This window comes from Natator depressus, chromosome 3, assembly GCF_965152275.1.
Source record: "Natator depressus isolate rNatDep1 chromosome 3, rNatDep2.hap1, whole genome shotgun sequence".
NCBI lineage: Eukaryota > Metazoa > Chordata > Testudines > Cheloniidae > Natator > Natator depressus.
Genome location: NC_134236.1, coordinates 190,619,627 through 190,641,952, shown reverse-complemented (window position 1 = coordinate 190,641,952; position 22,326 = coordinate 190,619,627). Strand labels below are relative to the sequence as shown.

The window sequence follows — 22,326 nt, the reverse complement described above, 5'->3', positions numbered from 1 at the left end:
ATCTTAACATACATTTGAACCCGGCTCCCGCAACAGTACTGATATTTGCCATATAAATTCTGACTACATTTGTCATATCTCAGCATTATTTTGGCACCAAACATAGATAACAGTTTGCCCAACTGACCCTTTTCAAGAAGTTTAAAGACCTCTTGTTTCATGTGCAGTGTATGGAGATTATATAGTAACCTCTTTGCAGTAGCATTCTGCTGCCTGTCTCCCAGGACTCTTGCAGAATTGACATGGTTTCCTCAAGGGACTTACTTGATTAAAGAACATTAATTAATTGAAAGAACATCTGCACTGTTTTCAACTAATAATTAAAATTAGCTAGGAATTGTAGTCCCTTCAAACTGAAAAACATCCAGCCTACCACTTCAGCTCATACTCACAGATTTTATTTCTCACTTTCTCAAAAAAATTCGGTAGAAATAGATAACAAATACACAATTAATCTTACTGGCTCATCAGAGATTCAGTGGACCCTGTGTTTTGGAGACAGTCAGTTTGCTTTCTGGCTATGCTGACAATTTTAATAGCATTTTATTCTTCGTTTCATGTGTTGAATTTATTAACCATGCCAGTGCTGACGTTTATTCCTTAGCAAACATGGAAGGAAATGATTTAGAAAGAGGTCATTACACTTAGGTGCCGGGTGGCTGCAGAAATTATTTTTGGAGTTCAAAAACAGAGTGCTGTGTCTGTATTTCACATTTGCTCTTATCTGGGCACATGGCTAGAGCTTTAATGACTGCTCCCACACTGATCAGAGCTTGCTTTATTTGCGCTCATAACACGTGTAATAAAAAGTGACTAACCTGTACAGCGGTTTTCTTATTTTGAAGTCCCATGGGAGCTTTGAGGATCCCCTCATAAATGGTGAGATAATGAGGGGTGAATTATTATGGCACTGAAATCACACTTTGGAATGTTAATAATTACAGTTCTCTAAGTCAGAGTGCTTTGACCAAAAGTCACCTCTTTAGAGTAAAAAATCCAAGTTCTCTTGGATGACCTTCCAGCATGGATGGAGAGGAGATACTAGGATGGTGGTGAGAAACATCAAGCACTCTAAGGGCAAGCTTGAAAGGCCAGGAGTTCATTGGAAGAGAGTGTCCTAAAAGCACCGGGGGAGTATTAGGATTGCTGGGAGGCTACACATGAAGTTGCTAGGAGGGCCATAGAGAAAACCTCAAAGAGCCTACTGAGCAACACAGAAAGATAGGAAAGAATCAGAGAGGTCAGAGTGTGCTTCCAATTTGGAAATTAAAGCAAATCAGCAGTTCTGTTTGAAGCTGAACAGTGTATCAAAATATCAGGGCTTATCCATGGCCATGCTTTGCCACATTTTGGGGATATTCCCAATTATTTTATGGTATGGGTTTATTCAGTAAGGGAGAGCAGGTCAGCAGTTTGTAAAGCTAAGTCATCATTACACTATGTGAGCAGTGCAGGAATCAGCAGGACAATCAGGAGGCAGTGGAAATTAAAACCAAAAATTCAAGTGAATGTATTGGTTATGAAAGGTCCCAGACTGAGAACCCTGGAGACTGAAGTCCTCTTTACTTCCATAGAATGGATACAAAATAGAGCAGCTCTGAAATGTAGGCTACATGTAATCAAACAACCTCCATATTGACCCATATTCACATTACGCAGTCAAACAGTTCAAGCGTAGTCAGTGCAACAGCAATTCTGGTATTAACTAATACGGGGAGGATCACCTTTGCAATATTGAGGGCCACACTGACAACTTAAGGGACACTTCTGATTTACACAGACCTCTACGTAAGTATAAGTACGTATAAGTATAAGTATAAGATAGAAAGTAGAAAGTAGATAAGTAGAAATATTTGTTTCAAGTACATAGAGCTACACAGCCATTGGCTTGAATAATATTTGCCTACTCCTTTAATTAAATAGTTAATTTAATTATTAAATAGTTCTTAATAAACTGACTATTTAAGGACTGGATGGTTAAGGGAAAATGGAGACTTTTACTTCTTGGTCCACTCATTAGTATCCTACAATGGGCAGTATTGTCTGAAAGTTGTTACCGTCCAATCTTTGTTTGGTAGATTATATGAAATGAGTTTGGGAATCCCAGTTTAATGCTAAGGGGGCAGGAATCTGCATTACACACACACTCAAACTCTAGCTGGTGCCCTTGTTGGCAGTCTTAATCCCAGGAGTGAATGGGCATGGAAATCCTTTAACCCCTGAAGATGGTAGTTCAGAGTATTAAGAAACATACCACACACCTGACTGATACAGGACTCATGATGCCTCACTGAACTCTCAGTATCATAACACAATGTGACCTAAAGGAAGTGGGGGTGACCAGCAGCTGGCAGTTGCTTGGTTTCAGCTAAAATGGCTGGTGCACCACACATTAACAGCTGTCAGATGGGCTGACTACAATTTGGAGGGGTGCCATATTGTTGGTGGCTCTGTGCACAAAATACTTTAACCGTCTCCTGCAAAGGCAGAGAGAGTGAGCTAGAAATTCTTCAACCCTGCTTCCCGACATAGCAACAGGCAGCTTCTCGGTTTTAGTTAAAATAACTTTCTTCTTGTTTATTTAATTTTGAAAGGTGCTCAGATACCATGATGATTGGCAGGGCAATAAAAATCTAGGTAGAATGGAACAGTACAACTCTTTCCCACACCAAGAGAAATGGAGTTGGGTATGCAGGGGACTAACTTGATCATCTATTTGCTTTCATAAGATGAATGCCAAAAGTGACTATTTTCTTTGGGCAGTAGAAACACTTTTTTGTGCTAGCTGGCCCTGACCATGTCCTAGAATTTATCTTGTGTAATAGCAAAAACTCTGAAGAAGAGAGAGAGAATAAACTGCTGCTAGAGCACGGCATTATGGTGAAGGACCTTTTCTTTCCACCAGTGAGATGAATGCTGGGGGGCGGGAGTTGCTTCTTAAAACTAAAAGTTTCATTTGCAAGTGGGACCTGGAGTTTCTAGACTAAAAGTTAAAGTCTGATGGGCTGAATGTGCAACTGGTCTTGCTTATGTTTGAAACATGCCTTTTGGAACTCATTGACTGCAAGTGAGGCTACTAGCAGAGAGTGTAGTATTACTAAGAGTGAGCAAGGGTGGAAGACTCAAGCTCGAAGCTGTGACTGTTGTTGTCATGTTAAAATCAAGGCTTAGGTTGTTTTAACTTCTGTACAGCAGCCACAGAGCTTGGGTCAGGCATGGAATTACCTGTGTTAAGACTTCACAGTTATCTGATCCCATATTGCACAGCTGGTTGGCATGAAAATCATGACTGCTGGATGGCAAATCAATGGGAAAAGCTTACCCTCGGGTCTTTTTCCAAATGAAGCTTGTGCTGAAGACTGCGTCTTCTCCTGGCCCTGGAGATGCCATTATGATAAAAATGATACCCATCATCAATAAAGGGAAGCTGGGGAAGAGAAAGAGCAAATTAAAAAAAAAACAAAGCCAAAACAAATACACTTAAGAACTATGGGGATTTTTTTTAGAGGAGCTTAAGTCCTATTCACTTTGTAAAGACACAGGCTCCTAAGTCACTCAGGCACTTTTACCCTATAACGTTAAGGTTATATGCTATGAATATGCAATGTATTGTTTCGCTCATAAACATCGGTATCAATGTCACTCTGCATTCAAGGTCTGCAGCACCAGTATTTCTGCAGGGCTTCCAAATTACATCAGAATTATTTCTTATTTCCCTGAAACCTCCAAAATAAAAGGACAAAAGGACTTTAAAATTACCACAAATTGTATTTCAGCAATAAGGCAAGACAGAAATGCTTTTCTGAGCCATTATATTGCACCTAAAATGAAGCTATAAGATTTAGGGCAGAAAGCAGAGTGATTTTCTCTACCGGATAAATGCAGTGTCTGGAGTTTCTTCTCAATACTGTGGAATGAAATTGATAAAGAAAAAAAAAAGGGGAAAAAAAACAGATGGTCCCATGCATTATTAGCATGGTCCAACATTTCTGATAGCCTATCAGAAAGCTCCATTTGTGTCTCAAGTTCCGATAAATTACTTAAATCTACCAAAAGTTTTTTTTAATTCTCTTTTTAGCAACCTAAAATTTTTACTTCTCAAAACAAGCTGTATTTTCATGTCGCTAACATTTCAATGTCAGGGACTTAATTTAGCTGCACTATCAAGGGAATAATTAAGAGAAATTACAAACACTCATAGGGGTTTTAAAAATGTTTTAAATCAAAACATTTTATCAATGAGTCTGCAGTACTTATGAAAATATAAACATGGAAATTATTAATAGTGATTCAACTTTTGTGATTGAAAATTGAGATCAAGGGCCAGATTCCAAAGGGTCTACTCCTATCCAGGAGTCTACTGCACTTGATAGGTAACATCAAACAGCAGCTCACAGGGGACTCTGCCTGTCAGAGACTTTTTTGTAAATTAGTTTTACAGTGATTCAAGTGAAGTAAAAATGGTCTAAAAGAGGCACCTCCACAAAAAGGGTAGCCATTTCTCATGGTAATTCCCAGAATCCGGCATACGATGTTAAATCCTGGCCTTCCAGATGAAAGCCCTTAGACAGATCGCACAGGATATATTTGTGTATACCACAAAAATGTACAGTGAATATAGAGGATAAACAACATAGCTGGATTAGTTACCATTTGAAATACACTGGCTAGATCTACTTTAATGCTAACCTGGGGCCAGACTGTGCCTACCCTTTCATAGCTACACTGTATATGCAGGGGCAGAGCGGAAAGCCACAACAAAGCTTTTTTCTCCTTGTGCAAACTACACAAGGGCCTCACTTGACTGCCATCTCTGCATCCCCTACAGCTGCAGTATATATGGGCCGGAAGTGCATAGCTCCCAAAAGGTGCAGGAGGAAGTGAAGTCCTGGACCCATCTCTGCACTGACATCAGCCTGCAGGGCGAGTAGGCTATTCTCTATAAAGGGGTGTAACAGGAGCTGCACTCTCCCAGCATTGCTAGGAGGCTCTGAGGGGAAGTCTTCCTCCATTATGTGGATCTCCTCTCTATAACCCACCCTGAAAAAGTGCAGTTCCACATCGCCTCCATTACAGGGCTGTGCCTCAAAGATACAGTTGAACCCAGGGACAGTAAAACTGCAAAGCAAGAGAGGGGAAGAAGAGAGACCAAATTTTGCAGGTGACGAGGTCATCAAGAGAGAGAGAGGAAGGAGAGGGCATGGAGAACTTCTCACCATTCGAGGTAACAATCTGAGTGTAACACACCAAGCATATCACACAGCAAATAAAAATCTTCTACTGCTACCAGGTGACAGAGTTACTCCTTTAATTCAAGTGACCTAGACTTGCACTTTTGGTGATGAAGGTCCTGCTGACTCCCCATTGTGGAAAACTTGTTATGTATTTACACTGCCCTCAACTCCTTAACGGAGGGTACTACAAGGATTGTTCCAGCTCTCATAAATCCATGGTCAGATTTCCTCCCTATTTCCCCCAGTGAAGTCAGGTTATTTTTCCTTTTTACCAAGCATCCAAATCAGTTCCTATTAAGAATTCATTTCTGATGCTTTCAAAGAAACCTGTGTTCTCTTGGCTATTTTGGACACATTTGGAGAGAAATAGGCACCTGTGGCTCATTTTCTAGGCACATTTTGTTGGGCTGAGCCAACATACTGTACAGTATAGTATAGCAAAACTATGGATATGTAGAGGACTTGAACGTAAGCAAAAGCAACTAGACCTAGTCAAGTAATGAAAATCACAGATTCAGGGTCACAAAAGAGCTACTTGAATTTGATTCATTGTAATTGAGAGTGATAGTACCCATAATTTATTAGTATTCAGATCATCGGTTTTCATATATTTGTGAATCCCAGAAGCTTCATTAATTTGAATTGGAATTATTCATTATTATTGGTCATTTGTTAGTCTCCTGTTGAAAGGCTTCAATCATGGTAAGGAAACAAGACCAGATGACCAACTGCTTACCAGGAATTGTCAATAATTAATAGTGGTAGTGAACAATTTGCAAAGAGTTTGTGAACCAACAATTGTCTGAAAATGATTTGTCTAAACTCTTCAGTGAACACTTATAAATAATGAAGATATTCAGAGAAATCAGGAAGAGATCACACACAAAACTAGGCCTAGAATGTCAAACAGTTTCATGACTATGACTTAACTAGCTGCTCAAAACCAACAAACAGCCATGTTGGGCCCTCTGCTTTTGAGAAGGCTTACTGAAGTGCTGTACTGATTCAGCAACATCTCATTGACCAGTGAGACCACAGGGGAAACTAACTAATGGTACAATATTGCTCTTCACCAGTGACTTGGAGCTTTGCAAATGAAAATGCTGACCATTGCTTTGTAATAGGGTGAAATCAGAATGAAAGTATGTTACAAAAAAGAAATAAAATGTCAGTAACAGTAGCTCCATGGCCAATAAGGAGGAAGGATGCGCTAGTGCAGTGGTTCTCAACTGAGGGTCCATGACCCCCTGGGGGCTGCAAGCAGGTTTCAGGAGGGCCACCAAGCAGAGCCAGCTTTAGACTCACTGGGGGCCAGGGCAGAAAGCCAAAGCCCAATCCCTTTAGCTTCATGGGGACTCTGGTGTGGGGCCATGGGCGATTGCCCTGCTTACTACCCCCTAATGCCAGCCACAGACTTCCCATATATCCTTTGGCAAGTCTCTTACTCTGCCCTGTGACTCAGCTCCTCATGTATAAAATGGGGCCTCAGAGAGAGTTGTAAGGATGATTAAGTAGAGTATTAACCATTCTGAGGGTCTCAAATACTAAGGTGATGAGGACCATATAAGTACCTACATAGAACACAACAGCAAACCAATTAATCTCCACTTGATGTACAAATATAACATAGCACTGAGTGCTCCCAATGTGTACCAAGGTGAGAACAAGCCTCAAAGGATTTCAGGCATATTTTATATTGATCATGTTCAACACTTCCTTACAATCAACTCTTTTGATGCAACCACTATAGTAAATTAAAAAAAAAAAAAAGCTCTAAGATCCTGCAAAATCATGAAAAAGCCTCTCTATATCCTGCTTATCCTGACTCTTCTTTCAAGATAACACTCTCCAAATGCTTTATTCTCCAGTTAATAATATCAACAACATGGTAAAAATGAAATCATTTTTGGCTTCTTCCTTTATTATTACAATTGCAGTCACACCTGCCAGACCCAATCATGGCCAGGGTCCTGCATTGTGCTAGGGGTTGTACAAATACAGAACTAAAAGAAAGTCCCTGCCCCAAACTGCTGGTAATCCTGTAAAAATAAATTTTAAAAATCTCGTTACAAAACAGAAGGGGGAAACAAAGACTATTGAAAGGGAAGAAGCTTTGCTAATGATAGGAATTACTAGAACATATTTTTAACTACAGCAGCAAGATTACATTTTACAGAAGTGAAAAGTATTCCACTGGGTGCTGTCACGGCTTGCATGTGACTCTGGGATGTCTTTGTTGCTTCTCAGGCTACTGTTCCAACTGATAAGCCAGAGAACAATTACATAATTAAAGTCTGTGTAGGAGGCAAGTACTTCAACCCCTAGCTGTACCTTCCTCCTGAAACCCACACTCTTGGGGGTAGAAATTATCTTGGTTTTAAATGACTTTTTTAATTTGCTCATGAACTTTGCACCTGTTCTGTGATTCTTCCTTTCCAGATGCAGAGAAGAGGGTGAGGAATTTGCCAAGAGAGACTCAGTCACAAGCACGCAGCCCGTAGAGAAAGGTGACGCTTAGCTGTGCTGCTACAGGAGTATCCCGGAAAGGGACTGTAACCTACTCAGCCCCAATTCTCCTGCTGCTGCCCCATCACTCAAGGAGGGTAATTTGCTGTTGGCCTATCCCATCAGCAAATACCCCCTCTGCATCCCCAGTGTTGGTTCAGCAGCTGCACAGTCTAAAAAAGTGTGAGGTGGAGCCAAGTCTCCACCCATTCGCTGTCCACTCAATGGCCCCCCTCCTCTGAGGAGGGAATAAACAGATGTACTGCTCGCATGTGCTCATCTGCGCCTGGATCCAACATGTGGGTGTCCCACATAGGACTGTCAGAGGGTAGGGGGGTGCTCTTCTTCCTTTTTGTTCCCCTGCACATATGTAAAGTACAAGTTACAATCCTGCCTTTAATCCTTTTTCAGTCTTTACTTGGACAAAAGATTTTTTGATATCAAAAAGGGGGGTTTCTTGGATAAGAGATAAAGACTCGGCACAGATGTTAATGAAAAGGAACCATATAAAGGGTCAAATTCAGATTTTAGATGTGCAACAGCATATTTTGAGATACACACACAGTTCTGTCATGGTGCATGCAAGATTAGAAACTGACCCTGTCTTTGATGTGTGACAAAGTTCCTCCTCTACCTTAGTGGGTCTTGCGCTTATTGGCGGATTTGCTCGCCTCGGAGATTCACGGCAGCCCTCAGTTTGGCCATTTTCATGAACCCACAGTCCAGGTCAACTTCTCCTGTGTCTGACCAGGAGTTGGGAGGTTTGGGGGGAACCCGGGCCCGCCCTCTACTCCAGGTTCCAGCCCAGGGCCCTGTGGAATGCAGCTGTCTAGAGTGCCTCCTGGAACAGCTGTGCGACAGCTACAACTCCCTGGGCTACTTCCCCATGGCCTCCTCCCAACACCTTCTTTATCCTCACCATAGGACCTTCCTCCTGGTGTCTGATAATGCTTGTACTCCTCAGTACTCCAACAGTCCACGTTCTCACTCTCAGCTCCTAGTGCTTCTTGCTCCCAGCTCCTCACACATGCACCACAAACTGAAGTGAGCTCCTTTTTAAACCCAGGTGCCCTGAATAGCCTGCCTTAATTGATTCTAACAGCTTCTTGATTGGCTGCAGGTGTTCTAATCAGCCTGTCTGTCTTAATTGTCTCCAGAAGGTTCCTGATTGTTCTGAAACCTTCCCTGTTACCTTACCCAGGGGAAAGGGACCTAATTAACCTGGGGCTAATATATCTGCCTTCTATCACTCTCCTGTAGCCATCTGGCCCAACCCTGTCACAGATGGTAACTTCCTTATTCTACAGGAGTAGAATTCATTCCTTAACCAGCAAAGGGAACATTAGCCAACAGAACTGCAAAAGAATTTAATATAATCAGAATGGAAGTATATGAATAACAAGCATATTATGATGCAATAGCTAAAAACAGCTAAAGCTCACAGGGGAATCAGTATTGCTTGAGGCTCAGTGAGAGATGCAGCATTCAAAGGCTGTAACCAGTTTTAAGAAGCGACATACATGAAGTAATTAACAAACAAAGGGTCTCAGACTTATAATATCCTTAACATTGAATTGTAATGATTCATTGCCAATCAGTCAGCCTATCCCACTGTATTATATATCACAATGTTTCCATTGTATGTTGCCAGTTGTGATGGGGTGCACTCACCTCTCGCGAGCGGCCCCTGGCTGAGTGCGTGTGCCTGCACACACTCTCTACCTGTTTGTGGTGGGTCTTCAGTGACTCAGCCCTCTGGCCTAGTCATACGAGTCTGTCAGTGAGATAAAAACAAAGCAAACCCCTTCCAGAGTACAAGGCCAACAGGGGCCTCTCTCAGTGCCCTCTGTAACATCTCTCTCTCTCAAGTTGTCCCTGCTCCGGTATAGAGTGGTGCTCCAGGGCTCCCTCCCTGGAGGCAGTGTCCTCACCCTCTCAGGGCCTTTTTGGCCACAGCTCTCCAGCAGGGCCACTACAGTTCAGTTCCCCTTCTGGGGTGGCTCAAAGTCCAGGCCACTTTCCCAGGGGACCCAGGCACGCCCTCTACTCTGGGATCCTACTGATAGCAGCCATCCGCCACATCCCTTTATATAAACTGCATTGCAGCTACAATTCCCTGGGCCACTTCCCCATGACTCCAGCATATTCTTCACCCTTACCTCAGGGCCCTGTCATGGTAGAGTCCCAGCAGCCAGCCTGGAGCACCATCCACAGTCCTCCAGCTCTAGCAAGGATCTCAGTCTGGCCCTGCAGCTCTTTTTATATTAGCCTGCTGGGCCCTGATTGGTTGCTTCCCATGCATCTTCTCTAGGCAGCTTGTAGGATCTCTCTACTGCCCTTTCCTGGGTTGGGTGTGGCAGGACCAGGAGGCCTCCAGCAGGGGGTCTCAGGGCCTAGTCCACCCTGTCACAGATAAACTTAATATAGAGACAAATACACAATTATAAATTGGCCTAAAGAAGGGATATTGACGAGATAAACTACCAGTCACTCTTCAACTTTGTGGTATTGATCACATATTGTAGTTGATGTATTTCTACTGTTCATCTTCCTCTCCCATCTTGTCGGCTGATAATGTCAGTTAAAGTCTGTCATTATCTCATGTTTAGGTTCAAACTTCTGGTGTTCTTATATTTAGATGTATAACCTGTTTATTAGTTGTCCAGTCAAAACTCTATGCAATATTAAGCTTCTCCTTTTTCCTCCTATTTTCCTTATTTTAATATCTTAATGTTGATATTAATTTGGAATATTGTTGAAGTGGTTTCTCCCTTTCTTAGTATTTAAAAAAAGTTCTCAAATGATCAGGTTTGGTGGCAGGCAAGGACCTTCTTCCAGAAAACTACAAGAAGTTCCACCATATTACTAAGAAGCTATCTTTTTTCCTTCTCCCCTGTAGAACTCTAACATGAGGAGTTAGTTTTTCTAGAACCAGAATATCCCACATTTTTATATGTGTCAATAGTTTTAGGGGGAACCACTCCTCTTCCATCACCTTGCTGTGGTAATCCTAGCAGCATCTAGAAGATGAGTATTTTTTATGGCTTTTATGAGACTCAGCGTTTTCAGGACAATTTAATAAAAATTCTAAGGAATTATCTGACACCTGATTCTGTTATGTCCCTTATGGAGTCTCCAACAGCTTTCCAACAGTTTCAGGGCAGGAAATAACTACATTCCTACAATGTATTCTGTTGTAACAAAGCAGCATCTTTTGGTTCATATGATTGTTCTACAGGTCATGCAAGAGTTGATCCAGAGTGACTAGGGGACACAGATTTGAACTGTATCTGCCAGAAAATGCACTATCAATCTAAAATATAGTCCCGCATCACCTATTGCCACTGTTCCTTAGAAAGGTTGTGTCTGATGTGCTCTGACAGGTGCAACTCTGCCTGAGTGGTGAATCAAGTTCATAACATGCCCGGATGCAACAGAGCACTTAAACTGAATAGGAGCTTCACAGAACAACTTGCACATATAACGTTAAGCATGTGCTTAACTGTTTAACTGAATTAGCATTTAAGCAAACGCTTGTGCTATGCAACCATTAAAGATCCCTGTTTGAAAGGAATTCTCTCTGTGCACGGAGGATTAAGACAGGAATAACATCAAAATCACATAGCACTTAATAGTTGTTTTGCTAGAGCCCAATACAATCCAAACTTCAAATATTTTAGGTGTTGATCTACATCTCAAACTCATTTTCTGAGTGGGTCATAAATATGGTGAGATAGTTTCTTTCTTCTTATTACTTGTGCAACAGTTCCACCCAAAGGAAAAGAAAATCTATATCTTCCAGTAGTAAATGCATTCAGAAGATTCACATTTCCCCAATGAACTGACTGGCTCTGTTACAGTTAGTCTGAGAACTAGGAACTGCCTTGCAGCAGAAATTAGAAACCTTTTCATCCCACTTACCAAATGCTCTGAGGAGGCTTATAAATATTCAATATGCATTTTAAAGCTCTCTCTCACTCCAGTTAGCATTAGCAATTGCTTTACTGAGAATCATAGAATCATAGAATATCAGGGTTGGAAGGGACCTCAGGAGGTCATCTAGTCCAACATCCTGCTCAAAGCAGGACCAATCCCCAATTGAATCATCCCAGCCAGGGCTTTGTCAAGCCTGACCTTAAAAACTTCTAAGGAAGGAGATTCTACCACCTCCCTAGGTAACACATTCCAGTGTTTCACCACCCTCCTAGTGAAAAAGTTTTTCCTAATATCCAACCTAAACCTCCCCCACTGCAACTTGAGACCATTACTCCTTGTTCTGTCCTCTTCTACCACTGAGAATAGTCTAGAACCATCCTCTCTGGAACCACCTCTCAGGTAGTTGAAAGCAGCTATCAAATCCCCCCTCATTCTTCTCTTCTGCAGACTAAACAATCCCAGTTCCCTCAGCCTCTCCTCATAAGTCATGTGTTCCAGACCCCTAATCATTTTTGTTGCCCTTTGCTGGACTCTCTCCAATTTATCCACATCCTTCTTGTAGTGTGGGGCCCAAAACTGGACACAGTACTCCAGATGAGGCCTCACCAATGTCAAATAGAGGGGAATGATCACGTCCCTCGATCTGCTCGCTATGCCCCTACTTATACATCCCAAAATGCCATTGGGATGTACAAAATGCCAATGTACTTCTAAATGCACAGATGAAAGCCAAGTTAACCCATATGTAATCAATGAATGATGAATAGATTTAAGTGGTAGCTACAAGTATGGGAATATGTAGGATAGTGTTATAGGGATATGGGATTGATAAGCATGTATTATTGGTGACAGATTTCAGAGTAGCAGCCGTGTTAGTCTGTATCCACAAAAAGAACAGGAGTACTTCTGGCACCTTAGAGTCTAACAAATTAATTAGAGCATAATGGAACATAAAGTAAGAAGATATATATATACTGTGGCAAATTGCCAGCACTACGATGATGGGTCTCACGCTTTCTCTTCTTGGCGGCAGGGGAGGGGGGTCAGGGCACTGTTTCTTGCCCCTGAACTGAGGTATTAACTGCCCCACTAGTGACCTAGAGGAGGGGAGTGGAGAGGGAGGGACCCAGGCCCACCCTCTACTCCAGGTCCCAGCCCAGGGGCCCTAGGGATACCAGTAAACCACTAGAACTAGCAGTTCCTTCCCCAGGCTACTTCCCTCTCCTGCCCTTCAGCTTGTGGGGCTTCCTGCCCTCCCTCTGCACAAACCAGGTGTCCCTTTACCTAGGTCTTAGTCTTCTTAGCCCACCGCAGCACTTCTCCAAACTCTCCTCTGCTTCCCTCCCAACTGCTCTCTGCTCCAACACCAATCCACTCTGCTTCAACTCCTCCACTTGTCTGATTGAAGCAGGGAATTTTTATCATGTGACTGGCTTCAGGTGCTTTAATTAATTTATAGCAAACTTTCTTCCCTCTACAGGGAAGAAGGCTCCCTTCTTCCACTCTTCTGCTGCCCTCTGGCCTGGGCTTTCCTTGCTTTTTGCCCCTGCTTCAGTCCCCCCCCCCCCCCCCCCGCAACCGGGCCAGACGCTTTTTCTTTATTTTGTGGGGTTTTTTGCTGTTTTTCTTTACTGCCATTTGAGTGCTGGTTGGCTGCCAGCTTGCCTGCCAGCCCCCCCACGCCTGCCCTCGGAGGCTGCTACTGCTTCAGCTGCAACCCCCGGAGGAGGGGGGGAGGACTGCCGACCCACTCCCCGGAGGAGGGGAGTGGACGCTCCCAGACCCAACCGTTTTGCTGTTTGTTTGTGGACCCGCAATTAAATGTCTTCTTATCTGCTTGGCATTTTTGGAATGCTCCACAAAGACCGGGAGAGAAGACAACTGACAGAGACATCGCCCAGGGAAGCTACAAATCATCGTGGAGGGGGCCGTAAGACTGAGTAACTTTTGAACTGTACTCTCGTGTGGGGGGAGTTTCACTGTGTCTTAACTGCGTTTGTAGGGGCACAGGGGGCGTGACAGACACAACAGCCGACCAAACAAGACTCTTTGGACAAACGCGTGTGGGTCCACGCCCCTCCCTCCCCCCACCTGGACTGCCCACCCCACAGTTTGCCCCTATTACCTGACCCCAACTCCTGTTTCCCTCCCCTGTCCAGTCCTACCCATTTGCCCCCCCTCCCCCCCGCCTGCAGCCCAACAGGGAGAAGTGGTAAATCTGTTTCCCCCTCCCCCCTCCTCCTTCTGGTGTCTCCCCGCCTCTCCCTGCTCACGATGGCGGGGAATGAGAGGGGTGAGGCCCCTCTAACAACCTCAGTTGCCCCTCCCCCACCTACCCCCCTGCCCAACCCCCAAGTCTCCCCCCCCACTGCTGCCAAAACATCTGCCATCGCCCCCGCTAGGGCATCGGCAGCAGGAGGCACCGGGGCGACTATTGCTGCTGCTATGCCCACTGCCTCCCCAGATTCTAGGAAAGCCCCCGGTTAGCTGGAAAGGCCAGGGTGTGAAGAAGGGGAAGGGCCCCGCCACAACCACCAAGCCCTCCATGGCAGAGGCTGCCCCCACCGCTGTGGCCTCATCATCGACCATGGCGTCCCTCCCCGCTGTTCCCTCCACCAGCTCTGCGAGCATCCCTCCCCCGGCCCCCAGGGCGTATGCCCGGGCGGTGGCAGCCCCCCCAACGCCTGCCACCTCGTCATCTCACCCACCCACCGCCTCCGCTACCATCAATAGTGGCCGGGGCCCCTTTCCCACCATGACCAGGAAGCATGGGGTCTGTTGCCTCCTGGTGCCCGCCTCGCCCCACGTGGAGACATACGTGCAGGAGTTGGCGAGGGTGGTAGGATCCACGGCTATTGTGGCGGCCTCCAAAATGTACGGGAAGGTCATTTTTTTCTTAGCATCGGAGGCTGCCGCGCAAGAGGTGGTGGAGAAGGGCCTGGCGGTGAAGGGGGAGTTTGTCCCCCTGGAGCCGCTAGAAGACCTGGGCGTCCGCCTCGTCCTGACCTCCATCCCTCCTTTTCTACCCAATGCCGCCCTGTTACCCCTCTCTCCACCCTGGGGAAACCCATTTCTGTCATCAGCCCTCTCCCGTTGGGCTGCAAGGACCCCACCCTCCGTCACGTCCTTTCGTTCCGCCAGCAAGTGCAGCTTCTACCGCCGCCGGTGGAACGTGACGGAGAGGCGCTTGAGGGGTCCTTCCTAGTTCCCTACCAGGGAGCCCACTATCAGGTCTACTGTTCCACAGGAGAGGCCCGGTGCTACCTCTGCCGATCAGCGGGGCATGTCCGAAGACACTGCCCCTTGGCCCGGCGGGGAGGGGCACCCAAGACCTGGCAGGACATCGGCTCTGTCGTTGCCGACGCCCCTGGCTGCCCAACATCTGAAACCACCTCTCCTCCTGCTTGATCCACCGCTGCTCCTGCCCAGGCCCAAGAGACACCTCCCCTACAATGCTCAGACGAGCGAGGGAGCCCCGCCCTTGCTGTTAACAATCCAGCAGAGCCTATGGAGGAGGGTGCAGCAAAGATATTACCAGGCATAGGAGAGGGCCCGCCCCAAGGAGAACCGCCCCCCCTCATGCTGCCTCACTGTTACCCCCCCCAAGCCCCTGAACCATCGCCTCTGCCCCCCGACACAACCCCTGCTAACCAGCCCCCAGACGATGCTATGGAGGGCTGGACCCTAGTCCGGGGAAAGCGAGGCAAGCAGAAGGCTCAAGCTCCGCTGCACCCATCCGATGCGGAGGCCCCCCGGAAGACCAGGAAGGGAGGCACTGACACTGAGCCTTCCGCTGTGCCCACGAGTGAGATCTCTCCACCGGTGTTGAGAGGGGAAGACAAAATAGCACTGGAAGGTAGAATCTCCCCTCCATGGGAGACCCTCCCCTCCGAGACCCCTGAGGAAGCCCCTTCTGCACGAATATCACCCGAACCACCCGCGAACCCCGAAGCGACCGTCGTAGCGGGCGCCAGAGGGGAAACCCCCGGGGTGGCAGAAGACGACCTCTCCTCCATATATGAGGAGATCGAGGCCCTAGGTTTGACCCCGGTCACCCTGGGAGAGAATGACCTACTGCCGGCTGGCATCGATCTGGGCAACCTTACCCCAGTCTCCCTTTCCCCATGCTCCCTCCTGCTAACCGCCTTCCCGGGCGAGCACCCTGCAGAAGGTGGTCCACCACCTGATGCCATGGCTGCCAAATCCACCACAGAGTCTGCGCCTAGCATCACTGGGAGCCCACTCCCCACCCCCTTAACCCTTGAATCTGTTCGGGAGGCACCACCTCTCAGCTGCTTGCCTCCCGAAGCCCAGAGCTTCGCCTCTGCCCCCGCCCCGACCCCCACCCCTGTCTCTGCCCAATCCACCTCCTCCTGCAATGCTATGGCCGCCCCTGGGGTTATTTCTTTCCCATTTTTTGCGGATCCCCCCCGAGGAACAGCCTTTGCATTTTCCTGCCGCAACCCATTAGGAGCTGCAATTTTCCCTCCGCCACCCTCTTCTACCCCAAGGCTTGAGACGGACCTAATAACTTTAGCCTGTCAGACGCCCCGTCGGTGGTCTGCACCCCACCTGCCCACCTCAGTGGACCACGAGGCTGCACCAAGAGCCCCACCAGGGAACAACCCAGAAATCGCAACCCCACCCCCCCATGAGCTGCGAAAAGCGTTGCGAGAGTTTTTAGAAGACATCCGTGGCTCCCGCAACAGGGTACAGCTAGCTCTCCAGCTATGTGGGGACTTTGATCAAATCCTCCAGGCCACAAGGGCCCTTATAAAGGAGGGTAAAGGGAAAGGAAGGCACGGTGCTGCGGCCTACGGGCGGGCCCGCAGCTTCCGTGACGATTTACTCACTTAGGGGATGGGTCACGGATTGTTGCGCGACCCGCCAGGGGCTGCAAACAGCCCCGCCAACAAGGAACCCCCACCCCCCAGCCCTCCGCATGACGCCCCTCATTATTGCAACTTTGAACACCAGGGGCTGTAGGATGGCTCTCTGCAGGTCCCAGGTGCTCTCTTACCTTCAGGAAGGGGGGTACTCTGTGGTTTTCCTGCAGGAGACCCATACGGATCCGACCGCTGAGGACAGCTGGTGGCTGGAGTGGGGGAACGGGGTCTACTTCAGCCACTTCACGATTCGACAAGCTGGAGTGGTGACCCTGTTCTCCCCCAACCTACGGCCTGAGGTGCTAGGGGTCACTGAGGCCGTGCCGGGCCACCTGCTGCATCTCCGAGTCCGTATGGAGGGGCTCGTGGTCAACCTCGTTAACATCTATGCCCCGACAACAAGCCCGAAGCGGCCGCAATTCTATCAGCAGGTGTCCGACTTCCTCAGCACCCTAGATTCTCACGAGTGCTTAGTCCTGGGAGGGGACTTTAACACCACCCTCGAGGAACAGGACTGCTCACGGGCCGAGCTGAGCCCGGCCGCTGCGAACATTCTCCGAGGAATAGTCAAACATCACTCCCTAGTTGACGTCTGGCGTGACCACCACCCAGATGACACTTCCACGTTCACCTTTGTCCGGGTGGAGGCCCATCGGTCACACCACTCTCGGTTGGACTATATTTATTTATCCCGTTTCCATCTTTCACAGGCCCACTCCTCCAACATTCAGCCAGCCCCATTTTCCGACCATCATCTAGCCACCATAACAGCCTCCCTCCATGCAGGATGAGGGCTTCGTGACATCCTTCCGGGAGTTTTGGCTGGTCTGGCGAGAGCAGCAGCATGCCTTTCTCTCGGCGCGGCAGTGGTGGGATCTAGGGAAGGTGCGCGCCAAGCTCTTCTGCCGTGACTACACCCGGGGCACCAGCCGAAGGAGAAATGCAGCGATAGAGCAGTTGGAACGGGAGGTCTTAGAGATGGAGAGGCATCTGGCCGCCAGCCCCGAGGACCCGTTCCTCTGCGGAGCGTGCCGGGAGAAGCGGGAGGAGCTCCGGGTCCTCGAGGACCATCGGGCCCGAGGTGCCTTTCTTCGATCCCGCATCCACCTCCTTCGGGAGATGGATCGCGGCTCCCATTTCTTCTACGCCCTGGAGAAAACAAGGGGGGCCAAGAAACACGTCACCTGCCTTCTAGCAGAAGACGGCGCCCCCCTCACGGATCTGGTGGAGATGTGTGGGAGGGCCCGTGACTTCTACACAAGCCTTTGCTCCCCGGATCCGACCGATCCTGGCGCTTGCAGGGTGCTCTGGGAGGAACTCCCCATGGTCAGCATGGGTGACCGAGACTGACTAGAGCTGCCTCTCACCCTGGCCGAGTTCTCGGAAGCCCTCCGTCGCATGCCCACCAATAAATCTCCGGGCATGGATGGGCTGACCGTGGACTTCTACCGCGCGTTCTGGGACATCCTTGGCCCAGACCTAGCCACTGTCTGGGCCGAGTCTTTGCAGGGCGGGGTCCTCCCTCTTTCGTGCAGGCGAGCGGTGCTCGCCTTGTTGCCGAAGAAGGGGGACCTCCGCGATTTACGAAATTGGTGTCCCATCTCACTCCTTAGCATGGACTACAAAATCGTAGCGAAAGCAATCTTGCTGCAGCTAGGGACCGTGATGGCGGACGTGATCCACCGAGACCAGACCTATACTGTCCCGGGTCGCAGCATTTTTGACAACCTATTTCTAGTCCGAGACCTTTTGGAACTCGGGCTTAGAGATGGTCTGTCGTTCGCCCTCCTGTCTCTTGATCAGGAGAAGGCGTTCGATAGAGTGGACCATGGGTACCTCCTGGGCACTCTGCAGACCTTTGGCTTCAGACCTGTTTGTGAGTTTTCTCCAGGTGCTGTACGCTTCCGCGGAGTGTCTGGTTAGGCTCAACTGGACCCTGACCGAACTGGTCAGCTTCGGGCGAGAAGTATGGCAGGGGTGCCCACTCTCAGGCCAGCTGTACACTCTGGCGATCGAGCCTTTCCTCTGTCTCCTCCGCAGGAGGTTGACAGGGTTGGTGCTGCGGGAGCTGGAGCTGCGGCTGGTCCTGTTGGCCTACGCCGATGATGTGCTCCTCGTGGTCCAGGACCCGGGCAACTTAGCGCGGGTGGAGGCTTGCCAGGCCATCTATTCGGCAGCCTCCTCCGCCCGAGTCAACTGGGTCAAGAGCTCTGGCTTGGCGGTGGGGGACTGGTGGCAGGTGAGCTCCCTCCCACCCGCGCTTCAGACCATCCGGTGGAGTGCGGGTCCACTGCTCTACCTAGGCGTTTACATTTCTGCCACGCACCCTTCCCCACCGGAGAACTGGCAAAATTTAGAAGGCGGGGTGATAGAGTGGCTCCGGAAATGGACGAGGCTACTCCGATGTCTATCCCTCCGAGGGAGAGCGCTGGTGCTTAACCAACTAGTCCTGTCCATGCTCTGGTACCGGCTCAACACCCTGGTCCTGGCCCCGGGTTTCCTGACCAACCTCCGGACATCGATTCTAGAGTTCTTTTGGTCAGGAATGCACTGGGCCCTGTTGGGGTTCTTCATCTACCCCTGAAGGAAGGAGGGCAGTGCCTGAAGTGTCTGCACACTCAGGTCCGTGTCTTCCACCTCCAGGCCCTGCAGAGGCTCCTTTATAGTGCAGGTAGTTTGACGTGGAGCATATTGGCGCACGCCTTCCTGCGCCGCTTCCAAGGGCTCCGATACGACCGGCAGCTCTTTTATCTTTGTCCGAGAGGTTTTCCGCGAGACCTCTCCGGGCTGCCGGTCTTCTACCAGGACCTCCTCCGGACCTGGAAACTGTTTTCAACGACCAAGTCCATGGCGGCCACCGTGGGAGCAGATCTCCTCGCGGAGCCCCTGCTACACAACCCCCAGCTCCGTGTGCAGGCAGCGGAGTCCCACTCGGTGCGCCAGAGTTTGGTCCTGGCGGAAGTCACGAGAGTCCGAGACCTCCTGGACTACTACCGGGGAGACTGGCTGGATCCCCTGATGCTCGCTCGGCGGATGGGGCTCTCCAGACCTCGTACCCCCCAGCATGTACTTCAGGAGGTGAAGGCCGCCTTGACGCCTGCTGCTCGGGCTTATCTCAACCGAGCCCTGCACAAGGGCGCACCCCACCCACCCTCTACCCCAGGCCCGCTGGACCTTTCAATTGGGCCCCTACCCCGTAGATCCCAACAAACCCCTCACCCTTTCACTGCGAGCCGGGTGCATGAACTGCAGCCGGTCAGCTTCCAATCGCGCCACAGAAATATCTATACACACTCACGCTTCACACCCTTCACACCCACACCCTGGTGTCCCGCCCCAATACAAAGTGGCGGGACCTCCTGCCACCTTTGGAGGGTGAGCAATCCCGGTGGGCCAGCCTGTATTCTACCTTGGTCCTGAGGCCCGTCAGGGACATTAGTTGGCGGCTCCTTCACGCAGCTGTGAGCATGGGCGTGTTTTTGATGAGATTCACCCCATCCCAGATACTTGCCCTTTTTGTAACATGAGGGAAACCCTGGTGCACGTATATTTAGAGTGTGCCAGGCTGCAGCCCCTTTTCCGGCTCCTCACGAATATTTTATTACGCTTTTGGCTACACTTTTCCCCTCACCTTTTTATCTACACACTCCCCATCCGTGGCCCCACAAAATCGCGAGATCTCCTGGTTAACCTCCTCCTAGCCCTAGCTAAAACAGCCATTTATAAAACCAGAGAGGGGAGGTTGGCTAATGAAGCATCCTGCGATTGTAGGGCCGTTTTCCGATCCTCAGTACATTCACGTATCCAGGCGGAGTTCCTCTGGGCGGCATCCACCGACTCCCTTGACGCCTTCGAGGAGTGGTGGGCACTGTCCGAGTTTCTCTGCTCGGTGACCCCGTCCGGTTCCCTCCATCTGACCCTTTGATTGAGGGGAAGAGCGAGAGACCCCAGCCCCAGCCATTGCCGCTGTGGATACCATCATCACTGTCACCTAGGAGGGGTCCTATCACACATGGTGTACATCCCCCCCACCCCCAAACCGCCCACCCCGCAGCCGTGCCCATCTTGTCGGGCACTCTCAGGAGAGGAATAATTGGTGACACTAGGCGTGGCACTAGGTAACTCGAGGGGGTGGAAGACCACGAGTGTCGAGGAAGCCCCCCCGCTCTGGGCCCAGGCTAGCCTGAACACTTCTCCCTCCTGAAGGCTGCTTTGTTATACCTTGTGTTTGCTTCTGTTTTGTTGCATAGTTTTGCTTTATCCTTTTTAGTGATTCTTTGTAAGTGTTACATAAATAAAAATTTTTTCTGCTTCAAAAAAAAAAAAAAAAGCACTCTCCTGCTACCCTCTGGCCATGATGTATCACACACTATAAACGTGATTTTTCCTCCTTATGATAATAGCCCACTGTAATTGATTTGTCTCATTAGAGTTGGAAAGGCAACCCCCATCTTTTCATGTTCTCTGTATATACACCAGACCCTCACTAGAACACGGGATTTGGGATCCATGCGCGGTACTTTGTTATATGTGAATTCATGCTATATAGACGCACGTTCTAGCGAGGGTCCAGTGTATATATCTTCCTACTGTATTTTCCTCTCCATGCATCTGATGAAGTGGGTTTTAGCCCACAAAAGCTTATGCCAAAATAAATGTGTTAGTCTCTAAGGTGCCACAAGGCCTCCTCGTTGTTTTTGTAAAAGCTGAAAAACCAGAAAGTGAATTAAATAACCAAAAATAAAAAAAATAAAAAAACACTCTCCTGCTGCCCTCTGGCCATGCTGTAACACAAAACATACAGAGAAGGTGGAAGTTGCCATACAAACTGTCAGAGGCTAATTCATTAAGATGAGCTATTATCAGCAGGAGAAAAAAAACTTTTGTAGTGATAATCAAGATGGCCCATTTAGACAGTTGACAAGAAGGTGTGAGGATACTTAACATGGGGAAATAGATTCAATATGTGTAATGACCCAGCCATTCCCAGTCTCTACTCAAACCCAAGTTAATGGTATCTAGTTTGCACATTAATTCAAGCTCAGCAGCAACTTCCACCTTCTCTGTATGTATAAATATGTATATCTTCTTACTATACGGTCCATTCTATGCATCCAATGAAGTGGGCTGTAGCCCACGAAAGCTTATGCTCTAATAACTTTTTTAGTCTCTAAGGTGCCACAAGTACTCCTGTTCTTTTTATTATTGGTGAGAGAGTGTTAGGTATATAAGTAAGATAAAGCTATAACACAAGGCCTACAGGCTTTAGGTCTGTAAGATATGCAGCTTGGCCACTGAAAGTCTCAGGCTGCAAATAGGTTGGCATGACTAGATGGCCAAGAGATAACCCTGTACCAGTAAAGTGTAAGTTTATAATAAAAGATGTCTTACATCCTGATATTCTGGAAACAATGCAGCAATAGGCTAGAAAATATGCCGCAATCCACCAGTTAATATTGCAATGTCCCATAACATTTCAGGGGATTCTGTAATAACTTCAAATTTCTATGGTAACTCATTGGTGTAGATGTTAATGAGAATAAGGAGAATAACAGGAGTAGCCTATGAGAAATTGGGCACCCTAAAATTCATGGGTTGTGGAAGTGCAAAAAGGGAGAAAGGGATTGACACCCTCATGCATATGCATGGTTGGTGTCAAAGAAATTCAGGATAAAAGATGTTGCCTCGCCCAAGAGGATAGGGAAGCACAACAGGAAACATCCAAGGGGATGGTCACCTGATGGTCACCCTACTCATCTTTATGT

The 22,326-nt window shown here is 48.2% G+C and overlaps 1 protein-coding gene across 1 annotated transcript in view; it reads right to left on the bottom strand.

The window, feature by feature from the left end:
- PCSK2 (proprotein convertase subtilisin/kexin type 2) overlaps nt 1-22,326 on the bottom strand; it is a 203,848-nt gene that overhangs the window by 156,599 nt on the left and 24,923 nt on the right. The window contains exon 2 of the mRNA XM_074949536.1: nt 3,323-3,427. Coding sequence (XP_074805637.1) covers nt 3,323-3,427 — 105 coding nt within the window. The remainder of the gene's footprint in view (nt 1-3,322; nt 3,428-22,326) is intronic.